The following is a 17257-nucleotide window of genomic DNA, read 5'->3' as shown; positions in this document are numbered from 1 at the left end:
AGTTCTGGTTAGCCATTTCCAATAGAGAAAGGAGCAGTTGATCAGATAGCAGCTAAACTAATGAAAAGCATCATGGAAGTGACAGGAAGATTAATTAAGTTCCTCCAGTTGTATTCACGTGTTGTGCTACAGAGTTCCTTCGGGTACTGCTGCAGTTAAATGGTATTCATGGTGACAAATATTGCACATTTCCAGAAGTGACACTTCTGAGTCAAGGGTAAAAAACACATTTGGTAGTTTTAGCCTGTGAAGAATGTTCAAAACCAAAGATGAGCCTATGTGGTTGTTTAAAATATACAAATGTAACTTTCTCCTTCCCTTCTTATCCTTTAGTGTAACCTCAGGAGATTAGTAATGAATTACAAAATCTGCATTATTGTGTAGTATGTCTTAAACTGCTCCAGATGGCTTCAAAATAAAAACAAACCAAACTTCTAGCTGATGTACTTAGTATATTTGATTTGAGGCACAAAAATATGTGTGCTTGGAAACATTTTCAATTACTTTTGGAGGCTTACAAAGCTGTGGCTTGTTTGCTGTTCTTTCTTTCTGCACTGTGGTCACTAATAGGAATGAAACAACTTCAATACATAAATTTCCAAATTATCTGGAAATTCTAGACCCACTTTGCTTGCAACAATCTTTTAGTTTTGGGATGTATTTGATGAATTAATAGGCCAAGTGTGATGTGGACTGTTTTTCTCATTTTATTTTCAGAAATGAATGTTTCCACAATAAATTTTTGTTCCTAATAGCTTTCTCTGTACAGTAGACAAAAATTATTTTAGGAAAATCTGGAAACCTCTGAGTTCTATGCCATCTTTTAGCCTACTGCACATGATGCATAGACTTAAAATGTTGTGTCACTAGTGTATTTGTTGACTACTATTATACTTCTGCCAGCAAAGAGTTCCTCGATCTGCTTCTGCATTTGCAAGAGATGATCTGTGGTCAGCCTCAGTAACTGGCATTCATCAAAGCCAATTGGTAATAGTTTGGGTATATATAAATCTAGTATTAGTTGCCTCCTGGGAGAGTTCAAGACTGGAAGAGGGTTTTCCAGGAATCCTAGGGAGTTAACTGGGTGCATTAATGTTAAATATTAATTAGTCTCTGCAACAGTCTTGCCTGTGAGTGGCTTTAATACTTATTATGGAAGCAGTGCTTAAATCATTGGATAGATAAACATCAGTAGAAAGCACAGAACAGAGGAGCTACTTTATGAAGTTGGCCCTCTGTCTCTAGATCAAGTCAGGTGTGGGGAATAACCTGTAGCTTTCCCAGGTCTGGACAAGTATAGGGCTTGTGCTGTACTTCTGGGCCATGTCTGCTTCGTGCATTTTGTTTATTCCAAGGAGATGACATCTTGTGGGTTGTTCCGTGTTTTGAAAATCTGCCCTTTGGGGCAAAGCTTTTACCAAGGGGAGAAAGGGCTGAAGAACTTAAGGCAGAGATGCTGTTATGAAAAAAGAAACAGGTTGTTGGAAAAGAGGATTTCAGGGAGTAGAAGTTGCTTCTTTTATTAGAAATAAGAATGAGGGCTAGCTGGTTTAGGAGAAGTACTTTTATTCTTGTTATGTTTATGCTATGTGAACCATGCATGAAAATATGATAATTTTGCAGTTCACCGGTATCTGTAGCAAAGTAAAATGCTGGTTAACCTGTGCCGGCTTGTTGATGGTTGGAGAGTTTGCACCATGGGCTGACATCATGGACTAATTTGCTCATTCATTCTGCATGATCCTGCATGCACAGGCTGGGTCTACTCAAATCTCCAGGCACACATAAGTGTTTGCTGCTCCTGACCGTAGTTCCCTACAGCTGTTCTCAGCAGAATCCTCAGTGCTTGCATTAAAACACCAGCCATTTGGGATTGCAATTACTAAACTAAACCTTGCTTTCACTGACAGTGACAATATCCCACTCAGGGAATAAAATTTATTTTTTCTTCCTTGCTTGAAACTCTACTTCTTTTTGCAGCTTATTAATGTTGTATGTGTGTGAGTGAAAGCAGAGTTTGTCATAGAGTATGTGAATTTGGGCTGTGAAAGCTTTCCCATGATTTTTCCCTCCTACCTTGCATTTCTGTAGTTGAAATGAAAAGAAATTGAAGTTCTTATTTCAGTTTCTTTGTTTACTTTAATTGCATACTTACTTTCAGAACACAAACAAGATGCAATAGGGAGGAGGGAGGTTGTCCATCTTGTTTTACATCCTACAGGGCAAAACAAAACTAGAGGTAACATTCAGAGCCAAGTAGTGGAGAACATGTCAGTCAGAACACGTGGCACTTTGGTGTTTACGTTGCCTAAGGATCTGAGCTGCCATCAGACACGACCAAACTGGTACAGGTATTGTAGCAAAACAGCATTTCAAGAAGAGGTGTTTAAAGGCAGCAGGGTCCTTGCCTGAGCACTAATAGCACATCTACACAGACATAAGCATTCTGTTCCCATGGCATGAGTCAGGAGGCATGTTGGCTTGGTGGAACATTGAGGTAGCCCACATCTTGCGGAGTTTGACTCCTGGCAGAATAACCCCAATCCTTTTTTTCTGTCATACGGTAAATGCAGCTTAACAGGCAAATGCTGTGCCTGGGTGCAGACTGTCTCAAAGGACGTCACGCAGTGCCTCTGCAAAAGCACTTCAGAGCTGGAAAAGGAGCTGAAGGATTTCACAGAGAATTGATTCTCTGAGCTTTTACCCTCCATGAAGGGAGAGGAGGGAATGCTTGTGCTGCAGAAGGCTCCTGATAGTAGCTTATACCTACTGCTCAGGGAACATTAGAGTGTTTCAGCTGAGATATTTTAAACCAGTCTTTGAGGATGGTATTTTCCCTTTTAGCGAGGTGCCCTTCCCTGTTGTTATAGAAGTGAATGAGCATTGTAATGATGAAATAAATGAATGGAATATGCTGGGAAACCCTCTGTTATGTGCTGTCCACACTATGTAAAACTATGTAGTTGAAACATAGGCCATGATTTCTAGACAGCTTTTTTATTCCTACAGGAATTTTTAGATGGCATTTCTTCACTGTGATTTAAGATCTGCTTAACTTATTAACTCTTGGTCAGTTTGACCTACACAAGAACATTTGGTCTTCCTCCCTTCTGCGCTGTGGCCTCAAAGTGCACTCCTGCACTGTGTGCTTTTCAGTCGTGAAGCAAAGCTTATTTGGGAGTTTATGTGTACCATGGATCTCTTGGTTCAGGGCTTGCCTCTTGCTAGGGGCAAGCTGAAATAAGAAAAGGCACTGAGAAAGGCTAGGTATCAGAAATGAATAGCAGTGGGACTGCCGGTGAGGGACAGGACTGAAATTGGTGCCACAGTTCCCTGTCAGCATTTAATCTCAGTAACATTCATACAGGTGGCACGAAACCTCACGAGGGCAATGCTGCAGAGGACTCTTGCTGAGAGATGCATGCGGCACTGTACACCAGGGCTCTTACCTCTGCTGCCGCAACTGGAGCTTTCCTTGCCTGCTGTGCTGCTGTGATAATTTTGCCAGAAGTGATTGGACCTCATGAAATAGTACTTACTGTGTGGTGGTTTTACAAATAAGAAGTGGAGCTTTAAATGAATTATACCTGTCATCCTCTTTCCTGTAGAATGAAAGCATTCATCCCATTAGATCCTATTATAATGAAATAAACACTTCAGCATACTGTCCATTATTTTTTACCTTTATTTAGTATAAGTGTATTATCACTGATACATGCCAGGCTGACAGCAGGAAACCAATGTCCTCTATTGATTCAGAGAAGAGACATGTGTGCATAAATACAGACCACAGTGTCTGCACCACACTGCTGCACTAGCATGTTGTCGGATCCATCCCATGGCACTGCCATGTACATGGTTGACAGCATTCTGGTGTTTCTTTGGTCCTTCTTTCTCTGAAGCTGCTACTGGTTTGTGTAGCATGAGGGACTGTGTGGGGACGTATTTACAAACTTTGGACCACTCTATTTGCCACAGAATAATAGAAAACTTACCAGCTGCTAATGACTTATCAACCTGGGCCAGAAAGCAACTAGAGACCTGGAGGGTGAAAAGTTATAAACTCCATTGCAGATCCTTTTGTCATTTGTCTCCTGTCTTCATGCTTTGTTATTCAGGTGAAGAAATTGTCATTTAAAAAATCAGTTCAGCTGTATTGAAATTGAACTACCTATTTGCCAGCTGCTTTTTAAAAAATAGAAACAGGCTTGTTTTTAATCCAACATTTGGGTTGAAATTGTTTATTGAAGTGGAACTATTGATTAAAAAAAAAAAAGTCTTAAGGGGTACATGGTCTTGCAAAGTGCCAGGCATCTTTATCTTCTATTGAAGTTGGGATATTGAGGCACTCAAAGCTTCTCCTGGAGCCTGCCCTTCAAAGAAAAATACACTAACAATATACGCTTTGTCTTTCCCATCTATTATGTAATTGAGCATGTTATGTCACTAGACGCGTTTACTGCCAAGAAAAAAAAACAGCCTGTATAATTTTAGAAGGGCTTTTTTTTTTTTTTTTTTTTTTTTGTCCAGACCAGAGTTAGGTTAACCAGGATATAAGAGCATGTCGTTGCGAGCTCGAAACGAAAAGATCTGTTTGTAGTACTCTTAGTCCTGATGTCACAGGCACAGCAAGGACATCAGAAGGAGGAGTCAGATTACAGTAAGAATGGGCAGTGCAGCATGCAGCCGGAGTAAACGCTAAATCAGACAGGGATTGTATCAGGGATAAGACTGCCTGCAAAGCGCTCATCCTGAGGAGGCACACTGCTCTCTCACGCTTCTCGTGCTGGGAAATTTCCACATAATGTAGAATGAAAAAGCTCTGTTTTACATGTCAGCCCTGTGCAGGAGCTAATGCTGAATACACAGCCGTGGGATCCTGACTGCATGATTAATGAGAAACATAATGTATTTTGGTAAGTGTTAACCGTGATGTAATTCTGCTTCTGCTCACATTATCAATAGGAGTGATTTCGGATTCAAGAACATTTCGTGCTGGCATGCACCTAAAACTGACAACTGGGGAATCCTGCCGGCTGTGCAGTTTGAAAGGATTCCATTGTCTGGGAAATTTTCTGTTTGAGTGGGCTACTGCGTAGTTCTAGCGGTTTGAAAAACAAGCTAGATAAGATGAATTCATGCTAGGTTTGTTTTAAATGAACTTGTGTTTCATGTGCTGAGAGGGGATGAGAAATGGTTGTGAGGCATGGGAAGTTTTAGACGAACTTAATGTAATGGGCGAGCTGCTAGTGCACTGTCAGTGCTGGGGAGGCACAGCAAACCTCAGTATTTCATTCAGCTTTTAGTTTGAAGAATTCCAAGGTGTAAAGGGGAAACAGTGTTTTATTTGCAGTGCTGCGATTGCCGAGTACTCTGCATTGTGCACATCACCGGTGTGGAGTTGGCTCCTAGCGTGCCACAAAATGCATATTATTTTAAGCCTTTAGGGGTCTTGGAGCTGTTAAATATTTGTGCAGAGTTTAGTTTTGTTGCTTGACAGAAATCTTCCTTCAGCTTACAGCTGAGCCGGCTGCATACCCTAAAATCATGCTGGAGTGTAGAGCTATGTCTGAGCAATGTAGTGCTGCAGTACTGGGCTGGGATGTACGATTGCAATATAATGCTGCAAGTTAGTGCTGTTAAAGAGCAAAGAAAAACAAAATAAAGAATTTGGTGGTGTGATGGAAAAATGCTATTCTTGGCTTCTTGAAATCTCATCTAGTCTCACTGTTAATTTATAGCAGCATAGTACTTAGAATGAACACAGAGCAGGGAGTTGAAGGATTTCTGGGACATTCAGCAGCTTTCTCAGTTTCATTAAATATTGAATCAGGAGTTCACTTCAAGCTTTAAGGGAAGAACTTTTGCAATATTCTCAGCTCTGTCAAAAAAGTACTATGCCTTTTGCCCTGTTAAACACTGTCTTCTTATTTTCATAAAACTAAAGACTATGTACGTATATGTGATTTGTCTTTAACAGTGAAATACATCAATTATGAAAGCCGATAGATTTAGATGTAAACTAACCTACTAGAAAGATATATACAAATTGGTTGAGTTATGAGAACTGTTCAGTGTCCCTTTCAAAGATAAATTTTCAGTATTTTCTCTTTACTACATTTTCAAAAGGCTGAGGAGGAATAGGCAAGCAATATGTCTTTAGGTTTGAGTAATTTGGATTAAGTCTCTTCACCATTAAAGAAGCCAGGTTAACTTGCTATTCATCTCTTTTCAACAGAAATGCAAGTGCAAGATGGATTTTTTTTTTGTTTTTTTGGTTGGTTGGCTTTTTTTAACAATCAGTTTTTCTTGTGTGGGATTAGAAGCTGCAGTTTTCTCAAGTTATAGAGTTAGGGTATAGGTATATGTTAGCTGCATGGTATTTGATTTTTAAATTTTTTTTGTCTGTAATTTTTAGAAGCATGTAATGATGATGATCAAACTTTTTTTGGAGTTACCTTGAAAAAATAAAAATCACTGTGTCATATGCTTATTTGTTTTGTGGTGCAACACAAGTTCTTAAATGGAAAAAAACTGTGGTGTGCTTTGTAGTGAATTTCACTACTGAGAGCAGAGCTGAAAGTTTCTGCTAGGCAGGTTCTCTGTCTGCTGTGTTCATTCTGAAGTTTCCTTCAATATTAAGTTTTAAATGAACATTTTTGTCCCTGTCTTTTGCATAAGAAAGCATGAGCTGGAGGATATTTACCTGTGGTTACTCTGGGTATTTTCTCGCACTGTCAGTGAGAAGCAAGAACATCTGTAATCTCACCTGTCCCTGTTAGTGCACAAAGCAGTATTGCACTGAGCCAGATGAAAGCCTCACTGCGTACATCGTGAACCTACTTTGATTTCAAATGGCTACAGCCATCACATAGACAATATTGGAATTTTATTTTTCTAAGGGAAAAATTAAAAGTACTTTCTTTTAAATATTGATAAAGAATTCTGTCGGATTTTTGGGGGGGTTGTTGTTTTGTTTGGTTATTTTTTGAATCCAAACATGCAACTATTGGGCCACATAAACATAGAAAGGGAAGAAAAGGAAAACATTTTACTATATGTTTCTATGCATCTTGTTTGCTTTTCTGGGCCTTCTGGTTGAATTGCTGCTGATGTGAGGTGGCATAGTGGGAATGCATGTGTGCAGCATTAAGGTTGAAAGAAATACTGAAAATTACCAGGGAAAGTAAGACCTAACCTTCTGATAGTATAATTGTTATAGAGCAAGTGTTAATGGGTGAAGGGAGTTTTTTGACTATCAGAGAGAGAAGTTGCTAAATTCAGGAATTTGTCATCATGTTTCTCTCTCTCTTTAAAGCTGTAGCCTCCAATAAGATATTGTTCCTTTATCTTACATCCTACTATGTATATTTTACTTTTTGATCTGATCTTTCAAATAATTAAGCTCATTGTAACCCTTCTAAATTCATGAGCCGTTCTTTTACAGTACAACTGAATTGTGATGTAGTTGTTTTAAGAACTGCTAATTTTCACTTACCGTGCTGTGCTTTTGAGTTTGTTGTTTGGTCACCGTGGATACATTTGTTACTTATTGTATTGATTTTGCATTCATCATTTCAAGTTAAATAGGAATATGGGATTGTAATAATAATAGTAATAAAAATCCTACGAAATGATGTAGTGTGTTTATAGAGTAAGCCAAAAGCCAATGAAAATAATACATTTCTGTTAAGTGTTATCATACGGAGTGGTTTTGTGCTTAAGAACATACATATGTACCTCAAAGCAACTTTTGCCTGCATTTATAGCCAAGTTAATAATTTAGCATAAGATAAAAGTCAGCTGTGACCATTCTCAGCCGTTCCGAGAGGAGGAATGGTGGGTGGCTCTCAGTGCCACAGCGCTGATGCTGCACGCTGATGAGGGAGAGCCTCCCCTAGCCCTGCTCAGTGTGAGGGCTCTGCTGTGGCTAATGGCCAGAGCTGCACCTCTACCTTGAAAGTCTCCACTGGCCGCTGTCCCCTTGGCTTGGCCACCTCGCCATGAGCGCGCCTTCCTGGGCCTGGCATCGCGGGCGGCCGCGGGAGCTGCCCTGTCCTGGAGCGCAGTGGCCCCACGGCCGCCCCTGGGGCTGGGGTGCTGGTGTGCTTGGGGCAGGTGGGGAACGCTCTCGACCAGGGGAAGGGGAAGAGCTGCTGCTGCTGTGTGTGTGTGTCCTGCACCGCTCCACGGAGGGAAAGCCGCAGTGATATTGCGGTTCTGGGACAGTGAGCACGGGTCCTCAGGGCTCGGGGAGCCTGGCTGGAACCGAGAGCAAAGCGAATCCTTCACCCCCAGCACCAAAAAAATCACTGCCCCCATACTTTGGCCTTATTGAAGAAGCACAACCCAAAGAAACTCTAAAATTAAAATTTACAAAGAAAAGGGAGAGGGGAAAAGGAGAAAATTGTACCTTTCTTCTTTCTTTTTCTTTTCCCTTCCCTCCCTGCCTCCTCTGAACCTATTATTGTTTTAAGTAGCTTCTCTTCTCAATTATACAGGAAATTAATATATAGGCATGGAAATTACTGTATATAACATAAAGGGAAACAAACAATTTTACCCAAAAATGCCATAACATTTCTGTTTGTGCGGTGGCTGTTTAAATCTTTAGGGTCTTTTTTCAGTCAATGTTGCAGAATGTAGTAGTTCATCTGCATGCATGCTACTATTCTGAATATCACTTTTTATTTCTGGAACACTTTCTTTAAGAGATTCATGCTGGATGAGTCATGGAATAAAAAGAATACTTCCTCCCCCCACACCCCGAATCTCATCACCTCTTTAAAGAAAACACACACTGTACAAGCCAGCTGACCAACTGCTGAAATAGGGTGGGTTTTTTTGTTTCAATGAAAATATTTGGTTGTTACTGGTTTGTTTTTAGGAGGTTATATTTCCTTCTAGGTTAGACACTGTGGAGGCCTTTAGTATCATTTCTGTTTTCATTTAAGTCAGGATGAATCGGTGTTGATAAGGCTGTTCTTTTAAAACGTTTAGAGAAGCACAGATACTGGATTACTAACTGTGTTTTATCACCAGCCATCTGCAATAAGAAAGTGTAGTTAATATATAATGGATGCTGTGTGTGACAGAAGAATTCAGCTGAGCAAGCCAATGTATAGGATCTTGAAAGCTGCAGGAGTCTGATGTTTATATTTGGAACATTACAGCCTCCTGGGCAGTGAAGTTCATATCTTGAAGCACTGAATAATCATTAATGCGTGTATGCATAATAACAATTTAAAAAATCCTGTTTGAACTTACAGAAACTGCTCTGTGCTAGATTGCACCCTTTTAGTTTCTGTTACAGAAACTGTTAATTTGAAATGCTTCAAAATACATTACGTTGCCTTAAACAAAAGGTCCTTTTGCCATTTCACAGACAAAAAAAAAAAAGTCATTCCAAGTATGACTTTTCTTGTGGGTGACAGAATTGCTCCAAACCCAAAATTGGAATCAGTGGCTTCCTGCTCCATTAGAGAAGATTATATCACAGTTGCTTCAGCAGAAGATCCTTTAACAAAGTGTGTGTGCGCTCACGTGCTCATGTGAATGTGTGTCTGTGCATATTTTAACTGGAATGATTGTAGAGTCTAATCCTGCATTCCTTCCCAACAAATGTCTTTCTTCTGTTAAGAAGTTAAATTAAGAAGAAACCAGAATTTTAAAATTTTCATTGTGATATCATGCATCTGTTTTATTTTTTTTCCTGAAAGGCAACACATAAATTTTTACAAAGTATTTTCAAATAATGAGAGCCTTTGACTGTATTTATATTAGAGTCATATGGCTGATATGTCTCTGTGCCTGTGTTCAAATATCCTTCCACGTTATTTGGATTTTGTTTCATAAGCTGGTGGCAATTCTAGAAATTCTTGCAATTACAAAAATGTTAATCAGGTTACAGGAAACCCTTTAAAGATTTTGCCTCTCATTGCACTAAAGAAGGTGGTGGTATTTGAAAAAGGAGAAATATATTTGGACTGGGAAAAGGAAATATTTCAATTTGCCATTAGATCATGAAAAGTTCTTGAGATACAATAGAGGTCATAAGGGCTTCCGTTTTTAAAAAGGAGATATTACATGTAATATACTGAAAGATTAGTTTTGCAGCTGAAATTGCATAGATGATTGGTAACATTCAGAGAAAATGCAGCAAAAGTGAGAAATACCAAAGCTTGAAGTGGCCGAGATTGCACTTGAATTAAATTGCTGGGGATGAAAGTGGAGATAAGCTTTCCTCTGTTGTAGGGCTCAGTCATTATATGGCAAAACCATATCCTGTAGGTCAGCCTGTGTGCTCAGTTATTTTAGCAACACTTCTTTGAGAAATCTGCTTAGGGGTGAAAAATCTAATACATGAAGCTGCATTACTGACTCATATGCTCAGACCTTCTTGCTCATTTTGTTGACCACTTTCTTCAGCTCATCAGTCTCATGCTCATGTTCCTCTTAGACAATTTTTTTTCTGTGTATATATTCACCATAAAAAGTTACTGCAATCTTAAGCATGGAACGACAGCTTAAAGTAATTGGCAAGGGTCTGGATCAAATGTAAAATATGAGAATGCAACTGTAATTTCAGATTGGAATTGTAAGGGAGGCTCTTACGAAAGTTCAGTTGCTATACACACTTGCCTCTTGTTAATAATACAGTGATTATTGTTGTGTGATAATACAGTTCTGTCTCTTTTGATCCTTAAAATATCCATTTTAAATTTCTTCAGGTTTGAAAAAATAGACATCTTGAGTCCTTATCTGGTGTTTAAACAAAAGTACTTTTTCTCCCTCTGCCTTTTTTTCCTCCTTTTTTCCTTATTTCCCTCCCCCCATCTATTTTAAAAAGGTGGGGTTAGATCAATCTATTTATATTTTTTTATACCTCTGCTAGCTGGCTGAACCAGTTGTTTGGAAATCCTGAGAAATTCTTTCATCACTATGAGATGAGGTCCTGGATCTTTTACCAAGCCAACTAATTTACTCTGTTTTGTAGTCCCTGCAGGTTTCAGAATTTAAAACCATAATGTAACACTTGCTTTTCAAGTAAAGCTTGAAAAGCTCCTGGGGTTTGATAATGTATAGTATCTTCATCTCTGAAGCAGTAACAGCAGATACAAAAATGAGATTGACTGTGTCTGCTAACTCTGGGCATGGCTGTTTGAAATTTTAGCATATGCTTAGGGTCTCAAAGGGCTTTGGCTGGTACTGGTAGTTTTTATACTGTGTGCTGTTTATGTGTTCTCTTTATTACAATGCAAACCAGCAGTCTCTTCCACAATTCTCTCTATCAGAAGACAAAATAGAACCTAAAAAGCAGGTTTATGTTAGAAAACCTCCTCTGAATATTAAAACTTCTTTCTTGAGAACAAAAGAAAAAAGCTAGGCTTAATTTTCTCTTTGAGTGTTACTTCATAGCGGTTCTCTCATTTATTTACTTTTATGCTGTAATTGAAAAAGCAGATGGACAATTCATTCAAATGAAAGCAATGAAAATTTTCTCAGTTTCTTTTGTTCTTGTTGACCTTGTTTACTCAGTTTGTTTACTATGGAGTGTAGTAAGTTATGAAGATAGAGGGAGATAATGATTGCGTTTTCCAATAATGTTACCCATCATTGCACTAAGGATCAATACTGAATGAAAAGAAAAAAGAAAAAAAACAACACAGAAAACCAAGTCAAAAAACACAGAACCTTGACCAGATCTGCAACTGTGAGTGCAAAAGGAAGGAGCAGGTGGAGAGGAAGGCAGTCTTGGCACTGCAAGGAATATCAGTGTTCTTTTTGCTAAGCCAAGTCATTTTTCAGTAGTGACCTGAGGGTCTACTGTCTCTATAGTGCAATGTTTAGCAAATTAGGTTTTGTTTGCTGGTATTTACCTGTGATAGCAAATCCACTCACCTCCTGTCAAAGCCAGCAATGTAACAGGTGCATTCAGTTTGCCAGATATGTGACTATTATGTAGCAAGCACACTGCTTCTCTGTTTTTCTCTTATTGCTGGTAAATTGTGCTGCTGTAAGCAGCAAATTTTTCGACAGTCGAAGTTGCATGGCTTGTCTGCTTTTAGGTAGCATAGAAAAAAGTAAGAACTTTGCAGACATATGTCAAACTTTACATAATCTCCTCTTTAACTTTGCAATTCCAGTGTTTGTAAAGGAACAAAATGTGTCCTTTATATAAGAAGTCAAACAGGCCATAAAAAGTTGTGTGTGCATATGTAAGGATATATTTAAATCCTTTTGCTTTTTGTCTCCTTCTGACTGAGGGCATGTTAGCCACATGAACTTGGGTACTATAAAGCCACTGAACTGTATTTCTAGTATCCTTACAAGATTTCAGCACTCAAGACGTGATGTAATCATTTACAAACATTTGTCTCGCCAATCCTGACCACAGTCTGCCTGCCTTGTAAAACTGGTTGTTTGGTCCTCCTCTCCACATGCAGTGCTAGGGCAGTTGCAACAGCCTCCTAATAACACATTTAGATTCTTGGGCTTAAATCTTAGTAGCTCCAAATTCTTGGAAATTGCATTGGTCTACATGGTATAATTTTTCTCTCCCCATTATTTCTTCATTAAAGGTTTCAAAATAACCATTCTTTTTTTTTTCAGTTGGGTTAAGGTAAAAATTTTCATTACATTTATAAATTCCTAAGGCTTTTCCCTTTTTCATTTTTTATGTCTCCCAATCTTTTGCAGTATTTTTGTAGAATATTACATATATATTCCTGCATAGGTTTAGCTGACAAACCTACTTACTCAATGCTATTTAGCACCCCATCCATATTAACATTTAGCTCCACACACTCTAACAATGCACGTAATAGGTTACCTGCATGAAAACATGCAGGTTTTCAAGGTTGAAAGAGTCAATGGCCCTAAAGAGAGACATTACTACACAAATACCCCCACAGATATGCTCCTTCATGTGAATGAACTTACTAAATGTAATAAACAAACATGGAAAGGCTGAAAACACATTAAAAAACAATCAAAGCAATGCTGCAAATCTCTCTAGCACTGTGAATACAATCGAAATGTGATTGTGGAACAACTTAAGAGTCTGTGAAATGTGTGTAGACTCTGCTGGCAGAGAAAGGCAAGCAGCAGGTAAAGTGGGGTGGCCTCCTGGTGCTGCAGCAAAATGGTACTGGCAGCACCACCCTCCACAAACACTCCAAGATGGCCAAACAAAATTGCTCTGTTTTGCCACTAGCTTGAAGCAGAATTGACATCACATGCTATCATCAACACACTGGGAAGAAAAATATTTAAATAATCTGAAATTAGCATTCTGAAAACCATGAATGATGATGCTACGTGTCACTGTGACACCCAGAAAGTTCCAGAGATTTCAGGAAGAAAATGCAGATGTGTGGAACATTAATTTATTTTTACTTTTTATTATCCCCTGCCCTATTTTTAAAAAAAGAAAGCTAAATGTATCCAGAAGATTCAGTGTAGGGATGAAAAGCAGAACAGAACTGTCTCAGGTAGGCAGTCTTTGATGATACTTAATATTGAAAAACATTAATAATTAATACCCTTAAAATATCCCTCAGTTTTTTCTAACAATGTTTATGTAATTTGTATAAGTTTATTGTGCATTTCTAGTGGGAACATTTCTTCATGGGAACATTTACAAAGATAAAAATTGCATGATGCTTTATTGTTATTTATTATAGGAGGATTTTTATGTTGAAAGCCATGCCAGCACATTTTCAGCAATACAAAGCTCACTTTAGATTCATCTGCAAACAGAAATATTGCCCTCTGACCTCAGTATATAGTCAAATGAATGATGAATATTTTATTTCAAATATCTGTTTGAGAGACTCCAGCTGAGCTAATATCTTCCAAATCACAAAGATAAGAAGAAATAATGGTAATTATAAATTGTTGGCCCTTTCTAGATGCTCACAGCAATAGATGGGTAATGCTGTCAGAGAATATTTACCATAATGAATAGGTTAATATTTTTTAAAGTCTTTGTGAGGTGCCTTTGATGGGCAGATTTCCAGTTTTGCAAGTTTTTCTGTCTCTGTAGCCACATTCTATTCTAGTAAATAATGTAGGGAGCTGATTGTAGTAGTAAATTAGTTAAAGTAATATTGATGGTTTGTCTGCTAGAAGTTGGGCAGCTTTTGAAAACTGTTGGCACAGTGTAAGTATGGCAACTGCTAGCAGGTATCAAAAAAAGCTCTTGTAAGTTCAAGGGTCTTTTAGAAAAAAATTGAGCTTTCTTCACTGATACTGTTTTTCTGAGTCAGATCTGTTCATAGAGAAGGAGGATGTTTCAGAAAGTAATTATTATTTGTAATGAACTGTGGAAAGTGTTGGACTGTGCTAACAGATTTGCTTGAACTCAATTTCATTTCCTGGACCTAACATCCTGGGAAACTTCCATGGCCCCCAGAAAAGTAAGAGTTTCAGTTGTGCTGGAATATTAAATTAGACCTATTCTAATTAAGGTAACTGCCAAATAATTTGTGACAGTTGTGTTTAATGTCTCCAGTCATTTCAAATGCTTTTTAAAACTTAAAACTGATCATCAGCAGAGTCAAACTCTGACAGCCAGTCGGGCCGTGGGCCTGGGGTAGAGGCAGCATGATCCAGTGATGGTGAAGGATTTAGCTATTTGGGTTGCAGATCCTCTTTAAATAGGTGCTCCCTGTATCCTTGCAGGAAGGGGCAATGAATGTGATGGAAATATGAGTTTGGGTGGTTGGATAATTTCAATTGCATTGGCCTTGTGTGGGGAGTCCCACCTCTGGGCAGATGCATCTGCAGGAGGAAATGCAGTGCTGCAGGTCTCACCGTGCTAGGAGGAGCTCTGAATACCTGTGGGACTAGACTCCATCATTCCCTTGTCCACCTCAGCTTTGATGGTTTCCATAGAAAGCCTCTGGAATCAACAGGGAATGAAAGTTACCCTTTTTTTTTTCTCTTTTCTTTTCAGGAAGTGTTTTAAAACTACAAACCTCTTTTCTATAAGCTTAGCATGCAGCTTTCTACTGCAAACATGTATAGTCATTATAGCCCTTATTAATTTCTGTTACCAAGTCATCTATGCCAGTAAGGATAATGTGACATTCTTGAGTCAACAGGACTGTTTAGTTCTATACACACCTAAGTCTAAACCAATTCCCTCTTTGGCTTACATTTGTAAGGAATTCATTTATATGTGTAGGATAGTGGCTTGCAAGCTTTCCTGTTTATGTACAAGTTTGTAGAGTAACTCTTAATTCACAAAAGTCCTATTTTTATTTTATTTTTATTTACTTTCCTGGGGGCCACGACTCCAATGCCTTGTTGAACTCCTTTTTTGCCTCATTAAGGCACATTATTGGTAATATCATTAAAAAAATCAAGACAATTAATTGAATAGTTTAGTAGTTTGGGATGATTCTCCTTCAGTCAACAGACTCCATTAGTTACGCAGAAAAGCAGCAATAAGAAATACTTGGGATTTCTTATCTTCACCACCTCCCTCACCCCCTCACTAGCAGAGGAGGCTTAACATTTTTCTTAGAGCATCATCTCGTACAGCTCTGTTGAAGTTTCTGACCACAAATCATATCAAGCTATCATTTCTGTGGGTTTGTAGCTCAGCCAGAAAAAGCTGCATGTGGGAGAAGTTCATTTCTAGTCTGCAGGATTTTGACATTTGCAGTTGTGTGTCTGGAGCTACTGAATGGATGTGTATTAAAATTGTATATGGGTAATAGTTTCTAGTGACAAGGAAACTGTAATTTGTAATTAGAAAGTTGGTTTGACCTTTGAATGTGAAAAGGCCAAATAACATTATACTACTATAATATATAGCAAATTTGAAATTTATAGTGAATTTTAGGAGAAAAGAGATAAAATCTTGTACTAAATGATGTCCCATAAGAAGCCATTGCCCATGCTGTTAGAGCAAGACCATGAAATTAAGGAAATGTTCTCAAAAATAGATTTCCATGACAAAAATTTAGAGAGTTTCTAGTCCCCTTGGATGTGTATAGGCATTTACTGCTTTATGTGGGTTTTTCAGTGTGTGATAGCTCTAAGAAATAGCTCATGACAATTTTTCCTTGCTTTCTTAGCAGAAAGAATCCTGAAATCGTGTGAGGTGGTAAACTTAACAGAAGGGGCTTTCAAGTTGGTTTGTTTTTTTAATTTTGTTTTTTTATTTGGGTAAAACCAACTTGCTTGCATCTGCAGAGGAAGTTTTAGGGAAACACTGAAGGGCCTTATAAATGCAAGAAATTGATATTTTGTGGGAACCAAATTCTCTGCAAGTGGTCTATTTACTTCAGGCTGTCAGACACTGAATTACACTGAATTTTTTCAGTCTTGTTTTGCTGTTCTTGGGGTTCCACCAGTCTTGGTAGTCTGATTTTACCAATTTAGTAGCATGACCAGGCATGGTCTTGGCAATGCTCTACAAAAATATGTTGAAAAGTGCCCAGTGTAGCAACCTAAAGATGAACTCTGCATTGTTTTGTTTTGTGTCCCTGCTGCAATCCGAAGGCTACAGGCAACATCTGAAACTTCATAAGAGTTCTGTTAATACAGTTGGTGCTTGACCTTGGACACAGAGATTTATTTTACTTTCACAACTTTTGTAACTGTACATACTCATGTAGCTGACCACCTGGGTCATTTGATGCTTTCTGTGAACTTAAATGGTCAGTTAAATGAGAAATAAAATGTAAATTTTTTTGCCATGTAGTAGCAACGGAACTACATAGCAACATGAAACAGCTGTCTGTGATCTAGGTTTTGCCAATGTACTTTAAGTAAAATTTAGCTGTCTGAGGAGTGTAATAAAGAAATCCTATCACTCCCCATTTAAATTTTATCTGTATTTAGACAAAATTACCATGTATACTGCCCAAGTCCAAGTGAAACAGAATAGCCAGAAATACAGGTTTGGGAAGTCTTTTCTTAGATTATAAATCAAGTCTTTCTGTAAAGCAGAAACAAAGGCAGCAGATTTGTGAAGCTACAGACACCATGTGTTCAACTTAGAGCAGCAGAAGCTGTAAGGTCCCAGCCTAGTGCAGATATGTGGACAACAGAACGGTGCCAGCATCAGCATTTTAAGGCTGAAGAAGATTGTGCAGATCTTGAATTTTGTCATGGTTTGGCCAACGCTGCTGAAATTTTCTCAGCGTTTCAGGTTAACACGCCCAAAACATTTTGCTGTGAATCAGGTGATTTATGTTTAGCTGCAACTCCAGATCTGAAAAACTGGCTTGAGCTTAAGCTC

General features: G+C 38.5%; 1 protein-coding gene across 6 annotated transcripts in view; it reads left to right on the top strand.

Moving 5' to 3' along the window:
- ZNF385D (zinc finger protein 385D) overlaps window positions 1-17257 on the top strand; it is a 417872-nt gene that overhangs the window by 245046 nt on the left and 155569 nt on the right. Inside the window, exon 1 of one of the 6 annotated variants that reach the window (XM_064704626.1) lies at window positions 4515-4916. The exons of the other annotated variants lie outside the window; for them this stretch is intronic. Within the exon in view, the coding sequence (XP_064560696.1) occupies window positions 4895-4916 (22 nt within the window). The 5' untranslated portion in view covers window positions 4515-4894. Of the gene's footprint in view, window positions 1-4514; window positions 4917-17257 lie in introns of those variants that run through there. 6 annotated transcript variants of the gene reach the window in all.

Source organism: Zonotrichia leucophrys, chromosome 2 (assembly GCF_028769735.1).
Source record: "Zonotrichia leucophrys gambelii isolate GWCS_2022_RI chromosome 2, RI_Zleu_2.0, whole genome shotgun sequence".
NCBI classification, from domain to species: domain Eukaryota; kingdom Metazoa; phylum Chordata; class Aves; order Passeriformes; family Passerellidae; genus Zonotrichia; species Zonotrichia leucophrys.
The sequence above is the reverse complement of the archived record's forward strand: the minus strand, read 5'-3'. Positions and strand labels throughout refer to the sequence as shown.